This window comes from Alosa pseudoharengus, unplaced genomic scaffold, assembly GCF_046254945.1.
Source record: "Alosa pseudoharengus isolate Yale_2024_CS ecotype anadromous, Long Island Sound unplaced genomic scaffold, YU_APseudo_1.1 YU_APseudo_1.1_scf_1, whole genome shotgun sequence".
Classification (NCBI taxonomy): Eukaryota; Metazoa; Chordata; class Actinopteri; order Clupeiformes; family Clupeidae; genus Alosa; species Alosa pseudoharengus.
In genome coordinates, this window is record NW_027468564.1 from 32,942,711 (window position 1) to 32,967,710 (window position 25,000).

The window sequence follows — 25,000 nt, forward strand, 5'->3', positions numbered from 1 at the left end:
GTTTAGGAAATAGCGAGGAGCGAAGAGGCAAGCTAACTATTTTTAGGATTTTTGTGAGCACATATTTCCATCTGGGACATTTTTTTTCTTCTTTCTGAGTGGAAGGCACTACAGGGACATTTGGTTTGGAGTTTCGAGGACTCCTTTCTCTTCGTCTATATTTTTGGAGTCGAGGGGGTGGGGGTGGTCATTTTTTTTGTGCGGATGCTGGTAATGACGGTGTTGTGAGGGAAGATGAGCGTTCCCATGCTGAAGATCGGCGCGGTGCTGAGCACCATGGCTATGGTCACCAACTGGATGTCCCAGACTTTGCCTTCTCTCGTCGGCCTCAACGAGACCGTCGCACACAGTGGCACCTCCGAGAGAATTATCAGCGTATGTACAGTGTGTGTGTGCATACTATATCTTTCTCTCTTTCTCTCTCTCGCTCTTTCTCTCTGTAATGTGTGTGTGTGTGTGTGTGTGTGTGTGTGTGTGTGTGTATACCATGTCTCTCTCTCTCTCTCTCTTTCTGTATTTTATGTGTGCGTGCTTGTTGCATTCTGTTGGTCTGTGAATTGCATTTCCTTACCCTCTCCTCTTGGTCACTGTGTGTTTTGTGTGTCTGTTATAGCAGTTATCTGTTGCCTTGCACTGCATTTGCCTTTACACTGGTTGTGTACACTGCGTTCGCCTTTGCACTGGTGTTACGTATGGGAGTGTGTGAGAGTTTGAGAAAGAAAGTCCTCTGTAACGCATTGGATCAGAATGTTTTGTTTCTGTTTTCAGTTATGAGATATCAGTGCTCCACTGGCTGGTGTTGTGGTGTAGTGCTTGTGATGTCCTTGGGTTTCATTTATCTGTCATTTGACTTCCTGAGCAATCAAGTCTACAACGCGACTGGTAGGCGCTGAGTGAAGAACAGTATCACTATCTAACTTGACTAAGAGGATGCTCAGAAAGGATTTCTGCTGTTTTCCTATCAAAAAAACTCGGAAATTTCTGTCCGGACCCGGCCCGCATTCGACAGAGTTGCATCCGAACCCGTCAGGCAGTTTTATTTTTATGTCCTGAGCTCGACGCAGATGATGCCTCAGTTTTTCCCATGCTAGTGATTAAACGTTCACGTTTGTGGATAGCTTGTCTTTAGCCCATTAAACAGAACAAACAACAAATGGAATACTTAATTGTCTGCAGAATCAGATAAGGGTGCACTCACGCAGGTCACACACAGCACACATTAACACAAGTGGCCCAAGCAAGCATAGCCTATTGAAGACTTCTAGTCTTACCATTGACGAAAAGTCTTGAAATTAACTGCAACAGTCTTTGAAATTACAGTCCTTCTGTCACTCATCCATATGCAGCATCGACGTTAATTGGGCCAACTCAAGGAAATCCTCTCCTCCAATTGAACGAGACGACCTCCTGAAATGAAATGCACATGCTCTATACTCTATACACCACCTGAAATGCACATGCGTTGTCATGGCTCCATAAACAAATAAGAAAGAAACCTGTTACGTCTTTTTTTTTTGCAAAAGACACACACACGTGCACACACACACACAACAATCAAACACACACACTCTCTCACACACACACACACACAGCAATCAAACACGCACACGCACACACACACACACACACACTCACACACACACACTCACACACACACACACAACAATCAACCACACACACGCACGCACCAACCTTCACAGTGGCTAACAAAAGAGGTGAATATGGTGCCCTTGGATAGTTAAAAAACATTTTATATCTGAATGTTCCACTTTAATTTTTAGGGCTTGCTGATTTTACACATCAGTTCCTTGTGCCGGTACAAACTGACAGATTGGCATGTGCTTCAGGATCCAAATTGGCGTCGGGAACCTTGGGAACCTTCATTGTGACACGTTGTTTGCTGTGTGTCACTGAGGCTGGCCGCGTTCTGTAATGCCTGCATTAGCTAATTGGTCCTCGCCGAGCAACAAAGAACACACCGTATGGCGCCCGGGGGCTTTTTTACAGCTTCTTGTGAGCGAGAGAAAGATAGACAGACAAAAAAAGAACAAAAAAATGAATGAATAGGCTGGATGGATGGATGGATGGATGGATGGATGGATGGATGGTTGGATGATCCTTTCTAGTAAAAGGTCAAACACATCACATCATATTTCACTTGTACCACAGTGAGATCACACCTACAGTGGTTCAGACATGATCTCAAACACTTCTCACTAGTCACCATATGACAGCCATCCTGCTTGTTAACGTTCAGCATGAGCTGAGATGCAACAAATGTGGAATATGGAGAGAGAGAAAGCAGTGGGATACATAGAATGCATGGTATGCAAATGAATAATGTATATCCCACGTCTTTATTACTTTGTAATATGTACAGTATGTTCGCTTGTAGTCAGTTGTGTAATTCTGTACGTTAATGAGAGTCCTTTCACACTCTGCTGTGAGGGAAATGAGGCTGTTATAGACTCTTTAAATTCATTATCCTTTTTGACTGAGTCATCCATTAGAGCTTTCTTTAAACAGCTTGGACCTTACATAATAATGAGTTAACTATGAGATAAAAGTTATCTTTTTGTGTAAAAGCTTCATCCAGCTTTGATTTTATTTGATCACATGTGAGGTATCCCGCAGATACATGAAACACTCTTTTTTGAGTATTTGCTCGTGGGGTGGCTATTAATTCATTCATTAATCAATGAATTAATTATGTAGGCTATATCGGGACACCTATGAAGTAGATCTGGAAAAAAGTTTAATCACCGTTCCATATCAATTTTGAATGGTAACTACTGTATAACAACCAACGTCTAACGTCTTTAAACGTAAAGACTTTCAAACTAGGAATCAGGCTTTGCAACAATGGAATCAGCTGTAAACATCTAAGTACAGAAAGTAGCACAACAAAGTTGGCTTGGCGGCGGTTATCCCTTACTTAAAAATGCCAGGCTATTATCTCCTTAATGGCTCTTGATTCAACGCTGCTTAAAAAGTTAGTTCAGAATTAGTTGAAACTGAACCAGCTGAAACCCCATGTCATGTGGGTCACATTAGGGTCCAAACTGAACCAGCTGAAACCCCATGTCATGTGGGTCACATTGGGGTCCAAACTGAACCAGCTGAAACCCCATGTCATGTGGGTCACATTGGGGTCCAAACTGAACCAGCTGAAACCCCATGTCATGTGGGTCACATTGGGGTCTAGGTGGCCACGGGGACCCGGGTTCGAGTCCGACCCGTGTCATTTCCCAATCCTACCTCATCTCTCACTCCTACTTGCTTCCTGTCAGTATCTCCCCTGTCCTGTCATTATAAAGACAAAAAAGCCCTTAAACTAGTTAAACCTGCCACGAGGCTGCAGTTTAAAGGGGGTTTTAGAACAGCTAAACAAAGGTTTTAAGTATAATTCCCAGGTTTGTCTGGGTTCACCTATCAAAATTTTAACGAGATAAAAAAAAAGTAGCAATTGTTTTACGTTTCCCAGCCAATAGCCAGAGGTTGTTATGAATCATATGCACACATACACACACACACACACACACACACACACACACACACACATACACAGAGAGTGCCCAAAGCAACACGTTTCCACTTTTTTAATTTCTCCACCGATACCCACAGGTTCTGAATGTGGAAGCAGATTTCTTTCCCTGCATGCCAGGACCTCTGAACAGAAACGCTCTAAATGCACCATCATGCGCCATGTGCACATCATCTCCAATGAAGCATGATTCATCCCGGAAGAGAGCTAATTTACTCAGGCCCTTTTCTATTATACACACACACACAGACACACACACACACACACACAGACACACACACACACACATTCGTGTACAAGCACACACACACACTCTCACACGTGTATAGACACACACACACACACACACACACACACAATCGATTCATTGCATCTTCTGTGTAGTCGGCTAGGAGGAAATCCTGTAGCCCCTGTGAAATGACAGTCTGTGTTTAGACTAATCAAGCTGGCTTTCCCTTAGCTGCCTGGGTTTGTTTGTAGGTGTGATGTTGGGAAAGAGAAAGCTGTTAGCCACGCAAGTGTGTATGAATATATAGGTGTGGAGGTGTGGATACGTGCGTAAACACACACACACACACACACACACACACACACACACATACACATACATTTTTTGTATGAAAAGTTATTTTTTAAATTGATGCCATCAATACGGTTTAAACTATTTGGGACGGTGCCAATAAAAGGCTGAAGCAGTTTAATGCTAACAAAAACAGAAGGAGACACTTTTCACAACTAGTTATGCCAATTGGTAATATGGTTACAGAAAGAACATTCCAGAGAGGCAGAGTCTCTCAAATGTAAAAGTGTGGATGTATTCACCACACCTTTAATGGTTTATACAACAACCGTTACAAATAATACAACAACAAATTGCAATTCATGCGGACATTTTATCATCCACAGTATATAAAATTAAAATATGTAAAATATTACAGGTCAATAGGACAGGGCTGAAAAACAACATTGGATGGCGGTGATCTTTTGGGCCCTGCATTAAAAACAGTATAGTAGTATATAGTAGTATAGTATATATACTTTTTTGATCCCGTGAGGGAAATTTGGTCTCTGCATTTAACCCAATCGATGAATTAGTGAAACACAAACAGCACACAGTGAACACACAGTGAGGTGAAGCACACACTAATCCCGGCGCAGTGAGCTGCCTGCTACAATGGCGGCGCTCGGGGAGCAGTGAGGGGTTAGGTGTCTTGCTCAAGGGCACTTCAGCCGCGGCCCACTGGTCGGGGCACAACCGGCAACCCTCCGGTTACAAGTCCAGAGTGCTAACCAGTGGGCCACGGCAGACCCGATTCTGTAATGAATACCATAACATTTCTCTGTTTCAACAATTGATATGTTTTCTTTGCATTATAGTCAATTCATTTTAGGTTTTGCTAATTGCATTTATTTACATTTTACACAGCGTCTTTTTGGAGACATAGATAGACTGATCTACAGCACTCTTCTGAACATAGACCTTCTCTCATGTCCAACTCCTCCAGGGTGCACAGTGTGTGTGTGTGTGTGTGTGTGTGTGTGTGTGTGTGTGTTGGTACAGTACGTCTCTGTGTGTGAGTGTGTATGTGAGTTTGTGTTTGCGTAGCAGCATGATTAACTGTGTGCACCAGTTAGCTACTGAAGGCACTATTTGTATGCACTATCTCAGAGGTGTGCTTGGGAAGCACTTTCTGTGCTGCATGTACTCAGATGAAATGTGCAACACAAATACAAATGTGATTGATAGTAATAGCAGTGTAATAGCAGAGGCTAGATGCAAAACACACATTTGGAAAGGAGAGAGAGAGAGAGAGATTATGGGCTCTATCTTCCGTGCCGGCGCAATTGACTTTGTATACTCGCGCGTTTGTCTTTCCTATTTTGCAGTCAGCGCATATTGGAATTTTCCCTCCACAGGTACAGTACATGCCTGTAAATTAGGGAATTCGATTGCGCCCACGGGGGCGGTTCAGCGAAAAGACGGGGCGTGTTCCGGCGCAAACGTTCACTGTTGATATTTTGCAGTTTCAGAAAACAATTCCGCCACAGACGAGGAACTCCCTGGTCTAAAGTCTGTGGCGAAAATGCAAATGATATTTTAAGGGCGCATGCATGACCACAGGCCTGCATGAATGAATGCGTTGCACACCAATCTACAGACACCTCCGTGCACAGACGGAAACATTCAAAGCCTTGATAATATTTGTCCATTTCCCGGTTTTGTTCGTGCATTGGTGACCTAAATATTTAGTAGCCTATATAGTACAACATCTACATGCAATATCTTTACAACAACGCCTAATTACGACCTATTAATCTGGACAACTTTATAGGCTACAGCCCTATAAAGGCTAAAGTTACTTTTAGTTTTGTTCCAATTTACCGTTGTGTAAGGTTTTAAGCACCATAATTTTGCCTACCTTGTTGTAGCCCATCTGAAATAACTCCAAGCTTTGCTATGTTCCCTCCATCCTTTCGTTATTTTCAAAAAACGTTTTATATCCATGATGGCCTTGAAATCTTGAGTTAGTGAATTAGCTTAAATCAGCTTTTCATGTGCTGTTAACCAGCAACAGATAGTACAAGAAAGCAGCAAGTATGGTTACAATTTCTGTACAATTTCTGTAGTTGCTGCATCCATTCATTGTTATTCTCTCTCCTGCTCAAATAAATGTTGTGCGTAAATTAAGTTGATGATAACGTGTTTACAAACTCTGCTTTACAGAAAATATTGTAAATAGTCTATACTGTCACGCAGTTAATGGGATACTGTGCAGAGTTGAAAGTTAGGTCAACTTAAACGAAGCCCTTGCTTGGCCGCCTGTGCTGCGCAACGCACACTTAGCTCCTCTCATCTATACAATGTAGTTCCCATTTCTGTAAACCATACATATTTTCAAAGAAAAATATTACCACTCGAGGGAAATCAGTGTGGTGTCCATGTGAAAAAATAGGCATAAATCTAGCGTACACATTTTCACGAATCACTGATGTGTTGATGACATCAATTAGGAAATGTTAGAGGACTTAAGGAGACGTGATGTTGAACTGCATGCCGATGCCATTTAACCCAAATGCCCCAGCCGGCAGCACGGGAGAGAAGAGATTAACTGACAGAAGATATGCATTGTCTATAGAGAGGTAATGTTAGATTACATTGTACATTGCAAATATATCACCATGCATTCATACAGTAACCTCGTGATTCAGTGAGAATGATCCCAAAACATCGGAAAGTATGTCTTTGTGACAATTCTGTATTACATTTTGTGAAGATGAAAAATCAATAGCTAATTGTTCCCAACTGAACAGTGATTATAGCGCTGTGAACGCTCCTGGCTGCGCCTGGCAAATACGCCACCATAATAGCAATCAGCTATGGAACAAGCGTGCCTGTTGTTAAAGGGAATGTGAGATGACGCTCTGATTGGTTTATTGCACGTTACGCCCAAACCACACCCATGATTAATGTAGCTACTTCAGACAACCCCATTTTAGATTTGTCATTGCACACAAAAGGGTACATGAGAAGGAAAAGTAGCCATTGTGTAAGGCCTATTTGCTTTTTGATGTTCACTCACACAGCCGGCTGCATTACACTGCTTTAGTACAACGTGGGCCCTTGACGTGTTCCTGGAGGTTTCCCCTTGAGAGAGTCATAAATAAGCCCATCCTTGCATGCTCATGTACGGTCACGTAAACTACCCCCCCCCCCCCCCCAATGTTTCTGTGAATATTGTATCTTGTGTACGCGTCACATACATTTTTGGGGATGCCCCAAAAAGACACATACGTGTGGCAGCCATGATGGATATATTAAAAGCAAATATATCCCAGGCCTAAATGTCTGAACATTTGTGTTTATGTGTGTGATGTCTAATGGGTTCTGATGTGTTTGGTCTGATCAGAGTGAAAGACTGCTATTGTCACCATTAATGTCAGTTGATGGCCATTCAAACAGAGCTTGTGGGATGTCAGTGGACGGCCATTCAAACAGAGCTTGTGGGATGTCAGTGGACGGCCATGCAAACAGAGCTATTAGCCTTGTTGTGAGAGCACGATTTGACGCCAGTCTGTAAGCAGAGTCACGTTAGACCTAACTCCACACCTTGTTTAGTTAGTGCAGCAGTTTTGTATTCTGAATTCTTGCTGTCAACGGAGAGATAGCAACAGAAAGATGAATGTTGAAATGTTCCCGTATTTTGGGCAAGTAACCCGGGAAATCTCCCTTATTTTCAATCCTCAATGTTGACAGCTATGGACTGAATGGAATGGATTTGAATTGAATTGCACTGAATTGAAAAGAACAGAATTGAATTGAGTGGAAAGTGGTTGAGTAAAGATGCTGAGATGAGGCGGGAGAGAGATTACACCAGTTCAGTAGGGTGCAGTGACTACACGCAGAGACATGAAGGAGATAAGAGATTATGTTTAAACATCCATACCACAAACTGTGTGTGTGTGTGTGTGTGTGTGTGTGTGTGTGTGTGTGTGTGAGAGTGTGTGTGTGTGTGTGTGTGTGAGAGTGTGTGTGTGAGTGTGTGTGTGTGAGAGTGTGTGTGTGTGTGTGTGTGTGTGAGTGTGTGTGTGTGTGTGTGTGTGTGTGTTTAAATGACCATGCTACATGAAGAGCTCCCAGCTGGGGCCCAGTGTGAGACATGAGTGAGTCATCTCTCGCTCACTCACCGACTCACACACACACACACACACCAGTGGTATTTACTCAGGCTGACATTTTCTACAGTCATGAATCAAGATATATTCAGTGAGCCAGATATGCAATCAACCTCTCCACACACATTGACATTAACACACATGCACACACACACATGCACACGTGTGTGTCTGTGTGTGTGTGCGCACATGATACTGTGTTTTCATTTGTAGTGAGAGTGTGTTGATCCTGCCCTTTGTCTGACTGACATTCTCTCACGGATACATATATTTTAGACTCAGAGTGCACACACACACACACACACACACATGGTGTGATTATTGTTGACATTTCTCCGCCAACAAAATCAGTAGGAATCATGATATGGGTATGTGTGTGTGTGTGTGTGTGTGTGTGTGTCGGTGTGCATGTGTGTGTGGGTGTAGGGGGTGTAAACGTGACTCAAAAAGTGAAATGGTGCTCATTCCATTGCCACGGCAACAGCGCGTCAAGCTGGGAAAAGAGAATGTCAATCAGGCAAACAGCCACTTAGGATTCATCCACCAGAGTAACCTGCAGAGAATGACCGGCGTGCTCAACAAACACACACCAGTGTTGTAGTACTCGAGTCCGAGACTCGAACTCGAGTCCGAGTCATTGGCTAAATTTAGAGACTCGTGACTTGACTTGGACTTGAGCACTGATGACTCGAACTTGGACTCGGACTCGTGCATTCGCACTCGCGATGATTCGTCGAGGACTCGACTTTTTTTTGTAATATATCATAAGGCTATAATTGTAGTATGTCATTAGGCTATAATTTGCTACATGATTTTAATATCTAAATTATTCGTAATACTAATTTTAGTTTAAGGGAATGTTAGGCTACTGCTTCAGGCTACATCGCAAGTCACATCATGTTCACATGCAAAGCAAACTAACGTTAACTTTAACACCAAAATGCCTGGAGATATGGCCGCCGGTATTTCAATGTAGTAGGCTATTGCCAGGCAATATTAGTTCTCATACATGACATAACATTAGGCTACCTAAGATTACACTCAGCCTAGGCTAAACAACACACACTGCTGCTGGATAGCTGATCATCGTGACTTGGTGAACAGTGTTTTCCCTGACTGACGCGAGAAGCGAGGTTCCATTCATTCATTTTCATTCGGGGCGTGCCCTGCCGTGCTTCTGTCTGTTAATTTGCAGCAGGCTATTATCGGATGAAAGAAAAATAAACTAAACGTTTTCCCGATCAAGATATAGCATACTTCTTAATTTTGGTGTCATAAAATATAGAAGCATAACATTAAATTGCCTAGTAGAGTGTCCATGTAGTGTCAATGTAGGCCTACGTGTCTGCGCAAGTGAAACTGACAAACTGAACCTCTCGTGGGTAGGCCAGAAACAACTATATTTAAAACCACGAATGAACTGGATTACTGTTACTGTTCAAACGAGCGATTTGATAGCCTAATCCACTGCACGAAAAAAAGGAAATAGCAACGTGTTCTATTTCTAACAGGTGAATATCGTAGCAAATAGTATGGCGATGGCAGCTTAAAAAAAACATTTATTTCACTCATCTCGCTGAAATGAACGTGGCCTGTTGCACAAATAAATGAATTAGGCAGATGATCTACATCTTCGTTAACCTAAAGCTAGTTTTCATCTCTATTGTTGACGTGAAATATGTCTCCATAGTGTCAGTGAAGTGATAACATAATTATGCAGTTGCCGGTAGCCAGTGTTCACGTCACGGGAGTCAGAAAGAAGCTACCAAGACGGGCCCTGCTCTGTTTCTGTCCCTCCCAAACTGCGCTTTTTTGTGTCTGTTTTTGTGTAGGCCATTTAACAGCCAGAATTTAAAAAAATGCCCTTTTATGATCCACACTACCTCTTACAAAATAGGCCTACTCCAACGTTCATCTAGCTCTTGTGAAGTATGAACTTCTACAACACTGCCTATACAATTGTCAGCAGTCAGTAACAGCATAATGTGACTTAATGGCCTGTGTGATTGGGATGTGGATTGCTAATGTATTATGAGTAGGCCTATAGGTTATGGTATAGCTATGGTATGGTATTCTCTCCGATATAATAAATACAACACATTGGGTTTGGCAAGAAATTTGGCAATACTACTTTCACACAAGTGATGGCACCCCTGCTTGGAGACAGAAGATTGTCCGTTTTGCTTTTAAGGATTTCATCTGCAATGGAAAAAAATGGAACGACATGTAGGCTATGCTTACTTTAGTGCTGGACTTGGACTCGACTTGATCAATAGGGACTCGACTCGGACTCGACGTGGATCAATAGTGACTCGACTCGGATGAGTAGTGGACTCGACTCGGACTTGGAATTTTTTTTTTATGACTTGGACTTGACTCGGACTTGAACACTGAGGACTCGAACCTGGACTCGGACTCGAGGCATAGTGACACAGACTACAACACTGACACACACACACACACACACACACACACACACACACACACACACACACACACACACACGACACACTAATTTGCTTAAATCCAAGCTTCCCAAAACCCCCTCCTGAGGTGCAAGTGTAACAGACACTATATAGATGGAGACAAATCACTACGCTAGCCTCGTAAACCATACTCTTGACTATGTTTCGCTACGCTTCTCTTCGGCGACAAGTCTGGCTCCATTGGCAAACATGTTCTTCCAGGTGGGAGGGCACTTGTTTGGTTAAAAGGAACTCCATTGATTTTAAACTTCAATCACTAACAACCGGCGTTTCATAATACCGAGAAGTTTCTCTGCACCAGGCCCCTAGCAAGCGAGCTAGCATCATATCCTTGATTCCAATTGAAAAGACATCTAGCAGTCACACGTTTCATAGTTGTTAATTCACGGGACATTCAGTCCTTTTACTAACTCAACGGTTATGAAGAAATATGTATATGACTCCTCCCGGAACTAAACTTACCATAACCTCCTATTTAATCACGGTTTGCTTACTAACTAGTTAACGTTAATTGTGGAACTTCGATATAACCAAAGATCCTTGATTTCTCCGCTTTAATCCTCTCTGGTATGACATAGCCAATTATCTCATCTTAGTAGTAGGGAACACAGATAACCCTCATACCAACCTTATTTTGTGCCTTTTATTCATATTTGCTTAAAGATTTAATAAGTATAAGCCCTTTTCGCTCAAGGGCAATTCGTAACGCTAAACATGACGGAGTTGTTAAGAGGAAGTTGTTGGAAATGACATATTGATATTTTAACTATTAACCTGTTAACTTTCCCTGTAACCGCAACAAAAGTTGGTGCATGCTTGCAGTGAGCAAGTTAACACGAAGACTGACATTTTTTTTAGTGACTTTGGATATTTACTCATCTTAAGCTACTTACTATTGCTTTGTTGAATTCAGATTTAAACTAGGATTCACCTGATGTACTTTTAATGTAGATAAGACATCATATTTGGAGTTAAGTATGTCTCTCCATGCATTTGAATAGAAGCCTGATTTTGTTAGTCAGGTTTTCAAGTTCGAAATAACTGGCCGGAGGCATAACCAAGATGGCTGCTGTGTGGACAGAAGCATAACCATACACACAAATATATGCATGCAATCATACAAACACACACACACACACACACACATACACACACACATGCACAGATACACACACACACACACACACACTCACACAGATACACATGGACAGAAGCATAATACACATAAATAAACATATGGAAGTCCTCATACGCACACAAACATGCACTCATACACACACACACACGCACACACACACACACACACGCACACACACACACGCACACACACACACACACACATGCGTGCACACACACACACACACGCACACACACACACACACGCACACACACACACACACACACACACACACACGCACACACACACACACACACACACACACAGTAATTGGTGTGTAACAGATGGGAGAGGTGTGAGAGGTGCGGCGGAGCTAATTAAAGAGCACAGCACCACCGCAGAGAGAGATGGGGAGAGAGAGAGAGAGATGGAGAGAGAGATGGAGAGAGAGAGGGGGAGCACAGCACCACCGCAGAGAGAGATGGAGAGAGAGAGAGAGAGGGGGGGGGGGAGCACAGCACCACCGCAGAGAGAGATGGAGAGAGAGATGGAGAGAGAATTGAATTTGAATTTCTAAAAACCTTTATTACAAATAGCTAAAAGACATACAAAGTCACAGTCATCTCAAAGATGAATGATTAAAATGTGAAAATAAATAGAAGACACATCTAGTTATGTATGTTAAACAGCAGGCACAGGACCGTCTAACAAAGTATTAAATTGCACTTTATCCTCTACAACCATACACAGAGCATTTTCCTGATATCATATAATCACTCATCTATAAATGAGTGATCTCATAAGATCACTCATTTCCTTGTAGAAACCAAAATCAATTAAAATCCTTGATCTCACCAAGATTGCAAATACCATCAAAAGATCAGATCTATGCTCAACCTTATTCCTCCTGCTAACATATATAGACATCTTAGCCTGTCCAATGATAAAGTTCAACAATTGAAATTTGTGCCTTCGCTTCTGTACATATTTAAAACCAAAAATAAATGTTTCCATTGAAAAAATTTCATTGAAGTAAGTGAACAGTTTCCGTAAAATGGAAAATAAAGGCATCAAGCGTGTGCATTGCATAAAAGCGTGAAAAACAGTTTCCTTGTCATTGCAAAACGGGCACTCATGTCTCACATCAGAATTCAAAACACAAACAAAAGAATTTACAGCAACTGCACCATATAAGATCCTCCATTGTAAATCCCCCACCTTTTTAATCAATGGTGACTTGTAAAAGGATCTCCAGTGTGGTTTGACATCCTGTTCTACATGTAGAACAGCACGCCAAGGTGTGTCAACTCTAGACTCCAAACACCTCCTATTTAGAGATTTTACACAAAGATTGTAAAGTGCCTTTCCAGAGGCGCGATTTGGACCCAGAAAAACAAAATCTTCAACCTTCAAAAATACATTACAAAATTCAGAGGACACACTAAAACATGGAACAGGATCACATTCATTTGGCATAACTAAACCCCTGGCATACTGATCCAACATTGCTAGACTAGCATCTGTGAAGCGGGACCGCAATTCCAAGAGGAATTTGTTAACTACACGGATGGATCTCATTTTCATGTGTTCTGCCACTCCTTCAGCATTCTCAAAACCTGGCCCAGCTAAAGGCAGGAGGTCCCTCAAAGTGATGACCCGCGCTTTGCAAAACATCCCACTAAAAGCAGGAAAATGCTTCTCATGCGTAAGATCCAAACATGAACCATATATCAATGGCCAAAAGAGAGAACTTGTATTCTGAGGTCTCTATATAATACTTTCAAAAGACTCCATACTTTAAATGTATTGCGATAAAACACAGGGAGCTTGTTTAAGTTCATTAAGGCAGGATTCATCCAGAAGAGGGTCCTATCCAGACCCAAGCCTTCAAAAGTTCTTAGGATGACACAAGCCACAGCCTTCCAACTGGAATTTACAGGTCCATCCAAAAGTCTCTGTATGAACTGAAGACGAAAGGCTGCTGCCCTACTCTGCAGGTGGACCAATCCTTGTCCACCCTCATCCTTGGATAAAAAAAGCACACCTTGTTGGACCCAGTGTAGACCATCCCAAAAGAAATCAACCAGAATAGATTGTATTTTAGATAAAACATGTGCTGGAGGGTCTAAACATGCAAGTCTGTGCCAAAGGGATGAAGCCACCAGGTTGTTAATTATTAGAACACGGCCCCTATAGGACAATTTTTTAATTAAAAAACTCCACTTGCCAAGACGGCCCTTAACCTTCTCAACAATCCCCTCAAAATTCCTTAGAACAAAGTCATCGTCTCCAAGAAACACACCCAAATATTTAAACCCGTCCCTAGATCAGGTTAACCCACCTGGGAGGCACGGTGTGCCATCAGGCCATTTTCCAGCCAACAGGGCCACACTTTTTCCCCAATTAACTCTGGCAGATGATAAAAGATTAAAATCAGTAAAAACCTTCAACATGGTGTCCACATCCCTTTGGCTTTCAATCAGAATAGCTACATCATCCGCATAAGCTGATAGCTTCAAAGAGATGTTACACTCAGGAAGAGTTACACCCTTTAGTTTGGCTCTTAACTGTACTAACAGGGGCTCAAAGGCTAAGGAGTATAGCATAGCATAGCACTATTAGCAAGAACCTTAGAGAGCAGCCGATATTCCGCACATAGAACAGACACGGGTCTCCATGACCTGATATCCTTCAAATCTCTCTTCTTCGGTAACAGAGTAAGAACTGCTCTGCGACAACTGAGTGGCAGCTGCCCCTTGGCCAAGCTGTTCCTCAAAACGACCAGTAGGTCTGCACCTACTTCTGTCCAGAAAGACTTATAAAAGTCAACCGGCAGACCATCGATCCCCGGTGCCTTGCCACACTCCATACCATGGAGGGCCTTTTCCAACTCGTCCAGGGTAATCACCCTTCCAAGGTCGCAATTAGCTTCTCTAGATACCTTAGGAAGATTCGTCAAAAAAGGACTGTTAAGGGCCTGTTTATAGGAGATTTCACTCCTGTACAAAACCTTGTAGAAATCAACTGCTCTCTTACGAATTTGTTTATCGTCAGATAAGAGGGCTCCAGTTTCTGAAACCAAAGCATGTATAAGCCGTTTTTGGCCATTTTTCTTTTCCAGATTAAAAAAGAATTTGGAAGGTGCATCCATTAATTCTGCACACTGGAAGCGAGACCTGACCAGAGCTCCTTGTGTTTTAATGCCCAGCAAGTTGGCCAAACAATTCTTTTTTATTTTCAAATTTTCCATATATAACTGATTACCTGTACTTTCAGCTAAACCTTGGAGCTCCAGTATCTCATTTTCCAACAATTTCATGCGTTGAGCTATATCTCTCGTGACACAGGAAGTATACTGCTGACACAACTGTTTTATCTGGGCCTTTCCAAAATCCCACCACTGTTTCACAGACTGAAAAGACTGCTTTGTGGATCTAAAATCCTTCCAGAAAGACTTGAAAACATCCCTAAACTTACCATCATTCAAAAGACTAGTGTTAAAGTGCCAGTATGCCAGTATATCTGGTGGCACTAACAAAAAAATTACAAAGCACCATACTATGATCGGAAAAACCTACTGGCAGGATGAGACAGCTTCTAAAAAAATTGAACTGGTGTTTAAAGGTATAGAACCTGTCTAATCTTGCCAGAGGTAATATGTTATTATTTGAGTGGACCCATGTGTACTGTTTCTGTTTTATATGAAAGTTCCTCCATAAATCAGAAAGGTCGTGGGACATTATCTCAATGAGCTCAGTACAGTTGAAATCCCCACCAAGAAGTAAACACTCCCCAGAATCACAATTCTTTAACAGATCATCCAGGATACTTAAGAAAATCATTCTCTCCCTCCCAACTGTTGGGGCATAGACACACACAAAAACAAAAAAAGTATTTTCATATTGAGCTCTGACTCTCAAGAGTCTACCTTTAACAATTTCATCAACCTCATATGAACAGGGGATACAGCTACTTAAAAAAAAAATAGCAACACCACCACTAGTTGAGGTATTATGACTTAAGATCGATAACCCCCCAAATTCCAATGCCCAATCAGAGCTATTGCTTGCGTCAGTATGGGTAAGACAACATCAATAGCTTTTTCTTTAATTCTTTCAAAAAGCATCGCCCTCTTTGTGCGGTCTCTTGCTCCATTCAAATTAAGCGAAGCAATTTGAAACCCACTCATAAGTATAAAGGAAAAAGTGCAAAAAAAGAATATATTCATTGGGAATTAACAGGGGCTGGGGTGGACTGGCTATCAGCGTTCAACAGAGTTCTAAGTTTTGTGAGAAATTTATTCAAACTGTAGACCTCCTGTCTAGTAAAGCTACCTTTGGCCATATACAGCTTCGTTTTAGCGATGAACTGTTCAACATCGGAAAAGTATTCGTCAACTTGAACGCACCTAGCATTTTTAGTCTGCTTCAGAAACTTTTTTAAGTCATCCACAGTGTACTCGCGTCCTGTATAGCCGCTTTGGGGAAGACTGCACCTTAGGCTGCAATCAGAAAATTCCCCCTCGCTCTCTGCATCAGTAGAATTAACGTCGACAACCAGATCTTTCTTTTTTGCCTTTTTATGAGACTCAGATCGCGCCCTTTCCCTCTTCAGACCTTTTGGAACTTTAAAGGGGACTTCCTCTGTTTCCATGATCTGACTGTCCTCCCCGCAAGCGTCCTCCGAAAGATCTAATACGTTGGAATTCGGCGAGTTATCAGTATGCATAACGCTATATTCTGGAGCTTCAGCCTCTGCCCCCTCTTTCCCGTCCCTTACTATCTCATCAGACACATCCTGATCTGATGGTCTAACTTCAGGTGCATCCGCATTAGAAGAACCTTCCCCTGGTGACTGATCACCATCCACCCCAGCCTCTCCACCATTTGTGGGCGCCTCATCACTGGCAGACTGTCCCTCCCCAGTATTCTCATTTAGACCATTGACATTGGCAGTAGTATTGGTGCTTTTTTCTGGACAGGCACGCACCAGGTGACCCGTCAAACCACAACCAAAACATCTCATCAGATTACTTGTGACATATATGGCATAATTGAAATCATCAACCTGGATATTTAAAGTCAAATCAAGATCATCTGTGTTGTTGTTTAAAACCATGTAAACATATCGCCTAAAAGATACCACATGCTTTAAAAGTGGGGACTTTGTGGAAATGGCGATCTTCTTGATCGGGGAAACTAATTTGCCATAGCGGGATAGAGACTGGACAAGAATGTCATCACTAATGAAAGGTGGTATGTTTGAAAGGATTACTTTCCTAGATGGGGTAGACAAAGGGAGTACTGAGGTAAAAATACCATCAATTTCTACTCCGCGTTCAACCACTAAGTTGGCCAATTCCACGGACTCAAGGAACAAAACGATTGCTTGATTCATACGAGCAGCAGACAAAACTTTGTCATGCCCAACTATTTCACCTACTGCCAGGTTACACTCTTCTACGCTGGCAGTAGAGGATATCTTTATACCATGCCGCCGCGTGAGACAATCAAACTTTCCCCTAGTGTTACCTGAGGCAGCCATACTCCAAACCAGGAGCTGACGCCCAGGTAAAACCACAGAAACACACGCACTCCACTAACCCCAAACCCTACAAACCCAAAAACATACAAGACAAACAAACAACAAAGGAAAAAAATACAGAAAAAGTAAGAAAGAGAAAAAAGAGAAGACAGGTAAGAAAAGGCACAGCGGCCTCACTCACACAACGCTCCCTCACAGACGCTCCGGCTCCGCCCACTCACTCAGTCCATGCGCACAGAGAGAGAGAGATGGGGAGAGAGAGAGAGAGATGGAGAGAGAGATGGAGAGAGAGAGAGAGAGAGAGAGAGAGAGAGGGGGGGGGGGAGCACAGCACCACCGCAGAGAGAGATGGAGAGAGAGAGAGAGATGGAGAGAGAGGGGGGGAGAAGAGATGAAGAGCAAGGGCGGGGGGGGCACAGCTCCACCGCAGAGAGAGAGAGGGAGAGGAAAGAGAGTGAGGAAAGAGAGTGGGATAGAGAAAGAGGGGTTAAAGAGATCTGGACAGAGAGAGCGAGCGAGAGAGAGAGAGAGAGAGAGAGAGAGAGAATGAACACGGGGCATGACACCCAGACAGTGATGGATTAGAGGAAATGAGAGGGAAGAGAAAGAGAGAACAAGAGAGAAGAAAGAGGAGAAAAATGATGAAGTGAAAGAGAGAAGAGATAGAAAGAGATCAGTCAGGTTGCTGCACGGCCTCATGCAGACACACATGCTTTTATTATTTTAATTAGCATTGTTATTATCTGATTATCCAGGGTATTGGCATGTGTGTGGGTGTGTGTGTGTGTGCGTTTGTGTGTGTGCGTGCGTGCGTGCGTGTGTGTGTGTGTGTGTGTGCGTGCGCGCGCGCGCGCGTGTGTGTGTGTGTGTGTGTTTGTGTGTGCGTGTGTGTGTGTGTGCGTGTGTGTGCGTGTGTGTCATGCATCATGGGGTTATGCCAGGGGAGGTCTGTTCTGTCAATAAAGCTTTTATTACATGTAAATTAATAGAGAGTGATCAGGGGAGAGTCATGCAGACAGACAGTGTGTGTGTGTGTGTGTGCGTGTGCGCGCGCGCGTATGTGTGTGTGTGCGTGTGTCAATGTGTGTGTGTGTGTGTATGTGTGTGTGTCAGCATGTGTGTGTACACCCTTTATAACCGTTCCCTCTTCTATCTCTCACAGAAAGCCATTGTCACAGGTCAGACATCATCTCTTTCAATTATTACTCTCCCCTTCTCTCTCTCTCCCTCTTTTTCCTTCTCTCACCCTATTTCATTCCCTCTCTTCCTCTCATTTTCTCTGTCTTCCTTCACTCCAACTCGGTGTCCTTTCTTTTTCTCTATCAATCTCTCATTGCAGTCTTTCTCTCTCTCTCTCTCTCTGTCTCACCCCATCTCTCTGTCTTGCTCTGACACAGACACATATCGATTCCATTGTTTCCACACAATGTCTAAATCTAATATTCACCACGACTACAGTGTCATTGTGACATTTTTTATTATTATTTTATTTCATTGCAGATAAGGGGGATTATTTTAGAATACTGTTCTCTCTCAACCCCAACAGTGAGGTTTCATTTCTCATTCTTGTGGACATAATCACAATCTTTGCTTTGTCATGACATATTTGCCCATGGGCATCCAAAAGTGAAGCGCTGAACATCACAACAGCAATACATATGTGTGTCTCTTTATTCTTGTTTACATGGACACTTTCTTCAATAAGGTGTTTAATATAAGTGATTTTTCCTCCACATGAAAGGTTCATATCAGATTTAATGTGTCCATGTCAACACATGTCAACTTATGGTTCTTTGTTTTATGCTTTGCTAAAACTATTTTCATGCCAATCAACTCAACTATATTGAGTTGAACTGAGTACTGGAACTGGAAAAAGAAGTGAATGTGCGTGTATGTTCTTATTTTCCCCCTCCTGGTCGGGTGTAGCGGACTAATCCTTTTATTCGCTCTCCTCTGTGTCTGTTCTCTACTGACTAGTGATGACTGACCTCTCCACTTCTCCTCCTCCTTTCCTCCCCTACTCCCTCTATCCCCATCTCTTCCCATCATTCTCTCCCCTTCTCTCTCTCCTCCTCTCATCTTTACTATCCTCCTCTCCCCTACTTCTCATCCCTCCCTCCTGATCTCCTCCCCTCTCCCCCTCCTCTCCTTCTCATCCTCCATGCTCCTCCTCTCTATTCCCCTGTATTTCTCCCCTCTCCTTCCTCCTCCTCTCCACTGCTCTCTCTCTATCTTTCCTTGCCCTCTCATCGTCTACCCATCTCTTTCCTCCTGTCCTCTCTCATCCTCTCAACCTTTTCCATATCCCCCTTTTCTCCTCCTTTCCTCTTTCATCCTCTCCACCTTTTCCCTATCCTCCCTCCTCTCCTCCTCCTCTACCCATCTCCCTCTTCCTTTCCTCCCTCCTCTCCATCTCCTCCCTCCCTCTCTCCAACCTTCCCCTCCTTCTCTCCACCCTCCCCTCCTCTTCTCCTCCTCTCCCCTCCTCCCCCTCTCTTCCCCTTCCTCTCCACTGCTCTCTCTCTCTTTCTCTCTCTCTTTCCTTGCCCTCTCCTCCTCTACCCATTTCCCTCCTACTTTCCTCTCTTATCCTCTCCACCTTCTCCATCTCCTCCTCTCCCCTACTCCTCTCTTCCTCCTCCTCCTCTCTTCCTCCTCCTCTCCTCCTCTTCTTCTCCTCCTCCTCTCTCCACCCTCCCCTCCCCCTCTCCCCTCCTCCCCCTCTCTTCCTCCTCCTCTCCTCCAGGCTCTGTACCCAGGCCCCGATGAGGGCTGGCAGGTGTACACGTCGACGGCGGACGCGGAGGGCAAGTGCGTGTGCACCGTGGTGGCTCCCGCCCAGGCGCCCTGCAGCCGGGACCCCCGCAATCGCCAGCTCCGCCACCTCACTGAGAGGGTGAGTGGGATGAGGGGATGAGTGGGATGAGAGGATGAGTGGGATGAGTGGATGAGTGGGATGAGAGGGTGAGTGGGATGAGAGGGTGAGTGGGATGAGAGGGTGAGTGGGATGAGGGGACGGGCACCTCACTGAGTGGGTGAGTGGGATGAGAGGATGAGTGGGATGAGAGGGTGAGTGGGATGAGTGGATGAGTGGGATGAGAGGGTGAGTGGGATGAGTGGGATAAGTGGATGAGTGGGATGAGTGGGATGAGAGGGTGAGTGGGATGAGTGGGATGAGTGGGATGAGTGGATGAGTGGATGAGTGGGATGAGTGGGATGAGTGGGGTGAGTGGGATGAGAGGGTGAGTGGGATGAGTGGGACGGGCACCTCACTGAGAGGGTGAGTGGGATGAGGGGGACGAGGGCAGATCAGAAATGGAGGTTTGAGACTCAGGAGAGGTGAAGAGGCTTGAAGAATGTGAAAGGAAGGTTGAAAGAGAATGATATGTTTCCTACTCATGCAGATACAGACTCTCTCTCTCTCTTTCTTGCTCTCTCTCTCTCTCTCTCTCTCTCTCTCTTTCATTCAAACTGGGAATAGACAAGTGTGAATTGACTACAATTTAGCATAGTTGCAAGTTTCTCTCTCTACATTCTCTCTCCCTCTCTCTTTCCCCTCACCCTCCTCTCTCTCTATCTCTCCATTCTCTCTTTCTCTTTCTCTCTATCTCTATATTGTCTCTCCATTCTCTCTCTCTCTTTCTACATCTCTCTCTCCCTGAGTAATGTCTGTGGCCTGACGGTGGCTCTCATTGAGCTCTAATAAGATGAAGCACTCTCTGAGCTGCCCCAGGGGATCATGGGTAATTTAACCATGATGAATGAATCAAGGAGTTGGACAGATAGAGAGAATTAGAGAACGAGAGGAGGGAGTGGGAGGGCAGAGAGAGAAATCAGTTTTGGGGAAATAAAAAAGAGTATAGGGGGACAGAAGAGAAGACTAGAAGAGAAACTGAATGAAAGAGGTGAAGAGAGATAGAGAGGGAGCGAGAGAGGGAGATAGAGGAGGGGGGGATCTGTTTGGCAGAGGGAGAGGAAAAAATAAATTAAGGAAATGAGATAAAAAGAAAGAGTGTGGAGCGGATGGAAAGGTCAATTGTCTTCATCTTGCCTTAGAGAGGAGAGAGAGGCTGAGAGAGATGGGGAGAGAGGGAGAGACAGAGAGAGAGAGAGAGATACCGGGGGAGAGAGGGAGAGGCAAAGCAAGCACTTTAGCATCCTTCGTTAAAGCAGTGGTTTATTTTCTCCCATGCATACCTCTGAAAAACATGCAGCATTAAAACACCAAATCTACATACTAACATAAGCTCTGTGTCACTCTTTAAAACCCCCCCTCCCAAACACTTGAAAAAGAGACAGTGTAATACCCTATAAGAGAGTGAGGGACATAGAGAGAATAAAGAAGATATGAGGTAGAAAGATAGAGAGAAAGATAAATGAAGAGAGAGTGATCGGAGTGAGTACTGTACGCTCAGAGTAGAGCAGGAGAAATAAAGAAATGGAAAGAATGGAGGAAGAGAGAGGAGGATGACAGGTAAAGTAAAGAGGAGAGACAGAGAGAGGGAGAGAGGGAGAGAGGGAGAGAGAGAGAGAGGGAGAGAGAGAGAGAGAGAGGGAGAGAGAGAGAGAGATATACACTTGACCTAAAACTATCTGTATTTAAACAGCAATTAAACCATATAAGCCCACATTACCAGCTAAACAAACACCTGTTTGTCTGCCTGTCTGTCTGTCTCTCTGTCTGCCTGTCTGTCTATCTGTCTGTCTGTCTGCCTGTCTGTCTATCTGTCTGCCTCTCTGCCTGTCTGTCTATCTGTCTGCCTGTCTAGGGTTTTTCCAGGGCCCCTCTGGTCTCCTCAAAAGACCTGAACATCGCTGCCAAATCTGTGTCTTGGCCTTCATTCTGTTCCCTTATGAGATTTTAAGATGCCCAACTTGGCCTGTCTCACCAACAAATTGCAGTCTAATTATTAGACAGCACTCTCCCACCCTGCCTGTCTGTGGCCCAATGCAACCTAATACACACAGGGTCATGGAGAACAGGAACTTTCCCAGGTACTGCTAAAAAGAGAGCGCTCTCACAGAATAAGTGAAGTGCGTCTTCTGGAAGACTACAAAAAGGGCAACTGGGCGTGTGAAACTGTCTCGTTAAACTTGGGCACAAACGTATTTGTGGCGATCGAACCATGGAACGGCCTACATTAAAAGGTCACTTCTTCTCCTCGGCAGTGGAGACTTATAAAACAGCCTCCACTGGGTATTGCCACATTGCCCTCCACTTACCGTTCCTGGGCGAGCTTTCAGCTGTGATGTAAGAAGTGTATAACGTTTACACAGGCAGAGAGCAACACCTTTGTCCTGATTTCAAAAGATATATAGACAGATAGATAGATAGATAGATAGATAGATAGATAGATAGATAGATAGATAGATAGATAGATAGATTTAAGCAATAAGCCCCGAGAGGCCGTAGGTTATGCTGATTCTACAACAGCTAAGGGGTGTTCAAAAAATGTCTGTCTAGGAGCGCTTCCTGGACTCAAATTTGTTTGTTTGAGGTGCTCTTTGGATGGGAAAATGTAGATGAGAAAAAACAGGGGATTCCAAGGCACTCTCAATTGTCAAAGGTTAAAAAGCCTTTATTTTGTTGGCTTGGTTACATTTAAACCTTTAAAAAAAACTTTGACGCGTTTCGGCAAACAAGCCTTCATCAGGGAGTCAAAGGGGTGCTAAGGCTAAGGGGTGTTGTTAGGCACGATGCGCCAGTGGAGTGGTCCTGAATGGGGTGGGGGGTGGAGGGATAAATTATCACTATCACTAAACACTATGCCTTGATATCCACCAGTGGCAATATGCCCCTGTTGACCATCTCCCATACTTTGAGGTGTTACCTGTAACCCTGGAAAACCCCTGAAGTACTCCACCTTGTATGTCTTGCATTCCATGATTATACTGTATAAGTGTGTGGTAATGGTAGCATTGCCGTCTGACTGTTGGTTGTCCAAGGTTCAATTTCTGAACCTGCTGTTGCAAGTCTGTCGCTTTAGATAGAAGTGTCTGCTAAAAAACTGTCACTTTACTTTCTACTTTACTGTGCATGGTTGTAGCAAAATGTGCAATGTTCATGAAATAAAAAAGGAAAATAGGGGGCAAGACAGAAAAGAGACACGCAACCAGACAAAAGGCCTGCAGCACTCCTGCTCACAAACACTCCATCCATAGAGAGAGCGAGAGAGAGAGAGAGACAGAGAGAGTGAAGGATAGAGGATAGAGCCTTTTTGTGTGGAGAGAGATGTAGAAGCTCAAGAGGGAGCTCAAGAGGGAGAACATAGCAGATGGACCAAGAGAAAATGAGAGGAGGAAGGTGGGAGGGAGGAAGAAAGAAAGAAAGAAAGAAAGAAAGAAAGAGAGAGAAAGAGTGAGAGATGAAGGTCATTCCTGACCACCCAAACTTGCAAAGGTTGCCGAATAAAGGACAAGTGAAAAAAGAGAGGAAAGAAGAAGAGAGGAGAAGAGGAGGGCAGGAGAACGTGAGAGGAAGCAAGGGAGCAACAGAGGGAGAGGTGCAGAGGAGGAGAGAAGGTAAGAAAAGAGAGAGAGAGAGAGAGAGAAAGCAAAAGAGCAGAAGTGTAAGAGTGGTACCGAAGGTCAGTCCTGACCATCTTTTGCTGGCAGAGGACAGGGAGCCCATCCGCCCCGACCTTGGCCCATTCATCAGGGGTGCGTGCAGGATCCGCCGACAGCAGAGATAAACAGCACTGGGGATGGGCCGATAAGAGACACAGATTCACATCACAACCCTGCCAAATTAAACCCAGCACAGCGAGAGAGAGAGGGAGAGAGAGAGGGATGGGGGGTAGAGGGAGGGAGGGAGGGAGAGAGAGAGAGACTTTCTTTTCCCCTCTGTTAGAATCAAGCAGTGTAGCAGAAGGCTGGGTTAGATGTGTTTGTTTCCAGACAGATACTGTTTCATATCAGATACTTGCCTGCATAAAGCAGAGCTCTGTTTTGCATGGCTGAGCATTATTTCCTGTTAAATAGTCAACACTGACTGACGATTGTGATGTGGATGCTGCTGATGATGATTATGGCCATGATGATTGTTGTCAAATTTTGTTTGATTTTTCATATTTGCATAATGCATTGTATGATTATGTTTTGGTTCAGTGCATACCAACATTTAGTAAAATGATAGCTACATTATATGATGACGACAATGATGGATGACGAAGATGATGATGATGAGGATGTTGTTGATGATGATGATGGCAATGATGATGAAAACCCACAGTTTTAGTCTCCAAACATTAAACTCATGATATTAGCTCATGTTGCTCATTGCACCCATTGTCAGTGAAGCAGCAAATTAGAGACCCCCCCCCCTACTACTTCAAAATCAGAAAAGTCTTGCAGCATATCAACAGTGGTTGGACAAATCCAAACCTACAGCATTGTAATAACCAATGCATAAATCTTTGATACCCTCTGAGAGTCATCTGGATGAAACTCATAATGAGGAAAACAAACATAAACAAGAAATAAACGGTTACACTTTACTTGACAGTGTCGACATAAGAGTGACATGACAGTGTCGTTTATCACATAACACTTCTGTTATTAAATGACATTCGGTTTTTGTGATAACAAGTTAGGGTAAGGATTAGGGTTATGTTTAGAGTTATGGTTAGGGTTTGG

General features: G+C 43.6%; 1 protein-coding gene across 1 annotated transcript in view; it reads left to right on the forward strand.

The window, feature by feature from the left end:
* Positions 1 to 234: 234 nt before the first annotated feature.
* LOC143118399 (noelin-2-like) overlaps positions 235 to 25,000 on the forward strand; it is a 76,133-nt gene continuing 51,367 nt past the window's right edge. Inside the window, exons 1-2 of the mRNA XM_076279466.1 lie at positions 235 to 375; positions 20,112 to 20,261. Of these exons, the coding sequence (XP_076135581.1) occupies positions 235 to 375; positions 20,112 to 20,261 (291 nt within the window). The remainder of the gene's footprint in view (positions 376 to 20,111; positions 20,262 to 25,000) is intronic.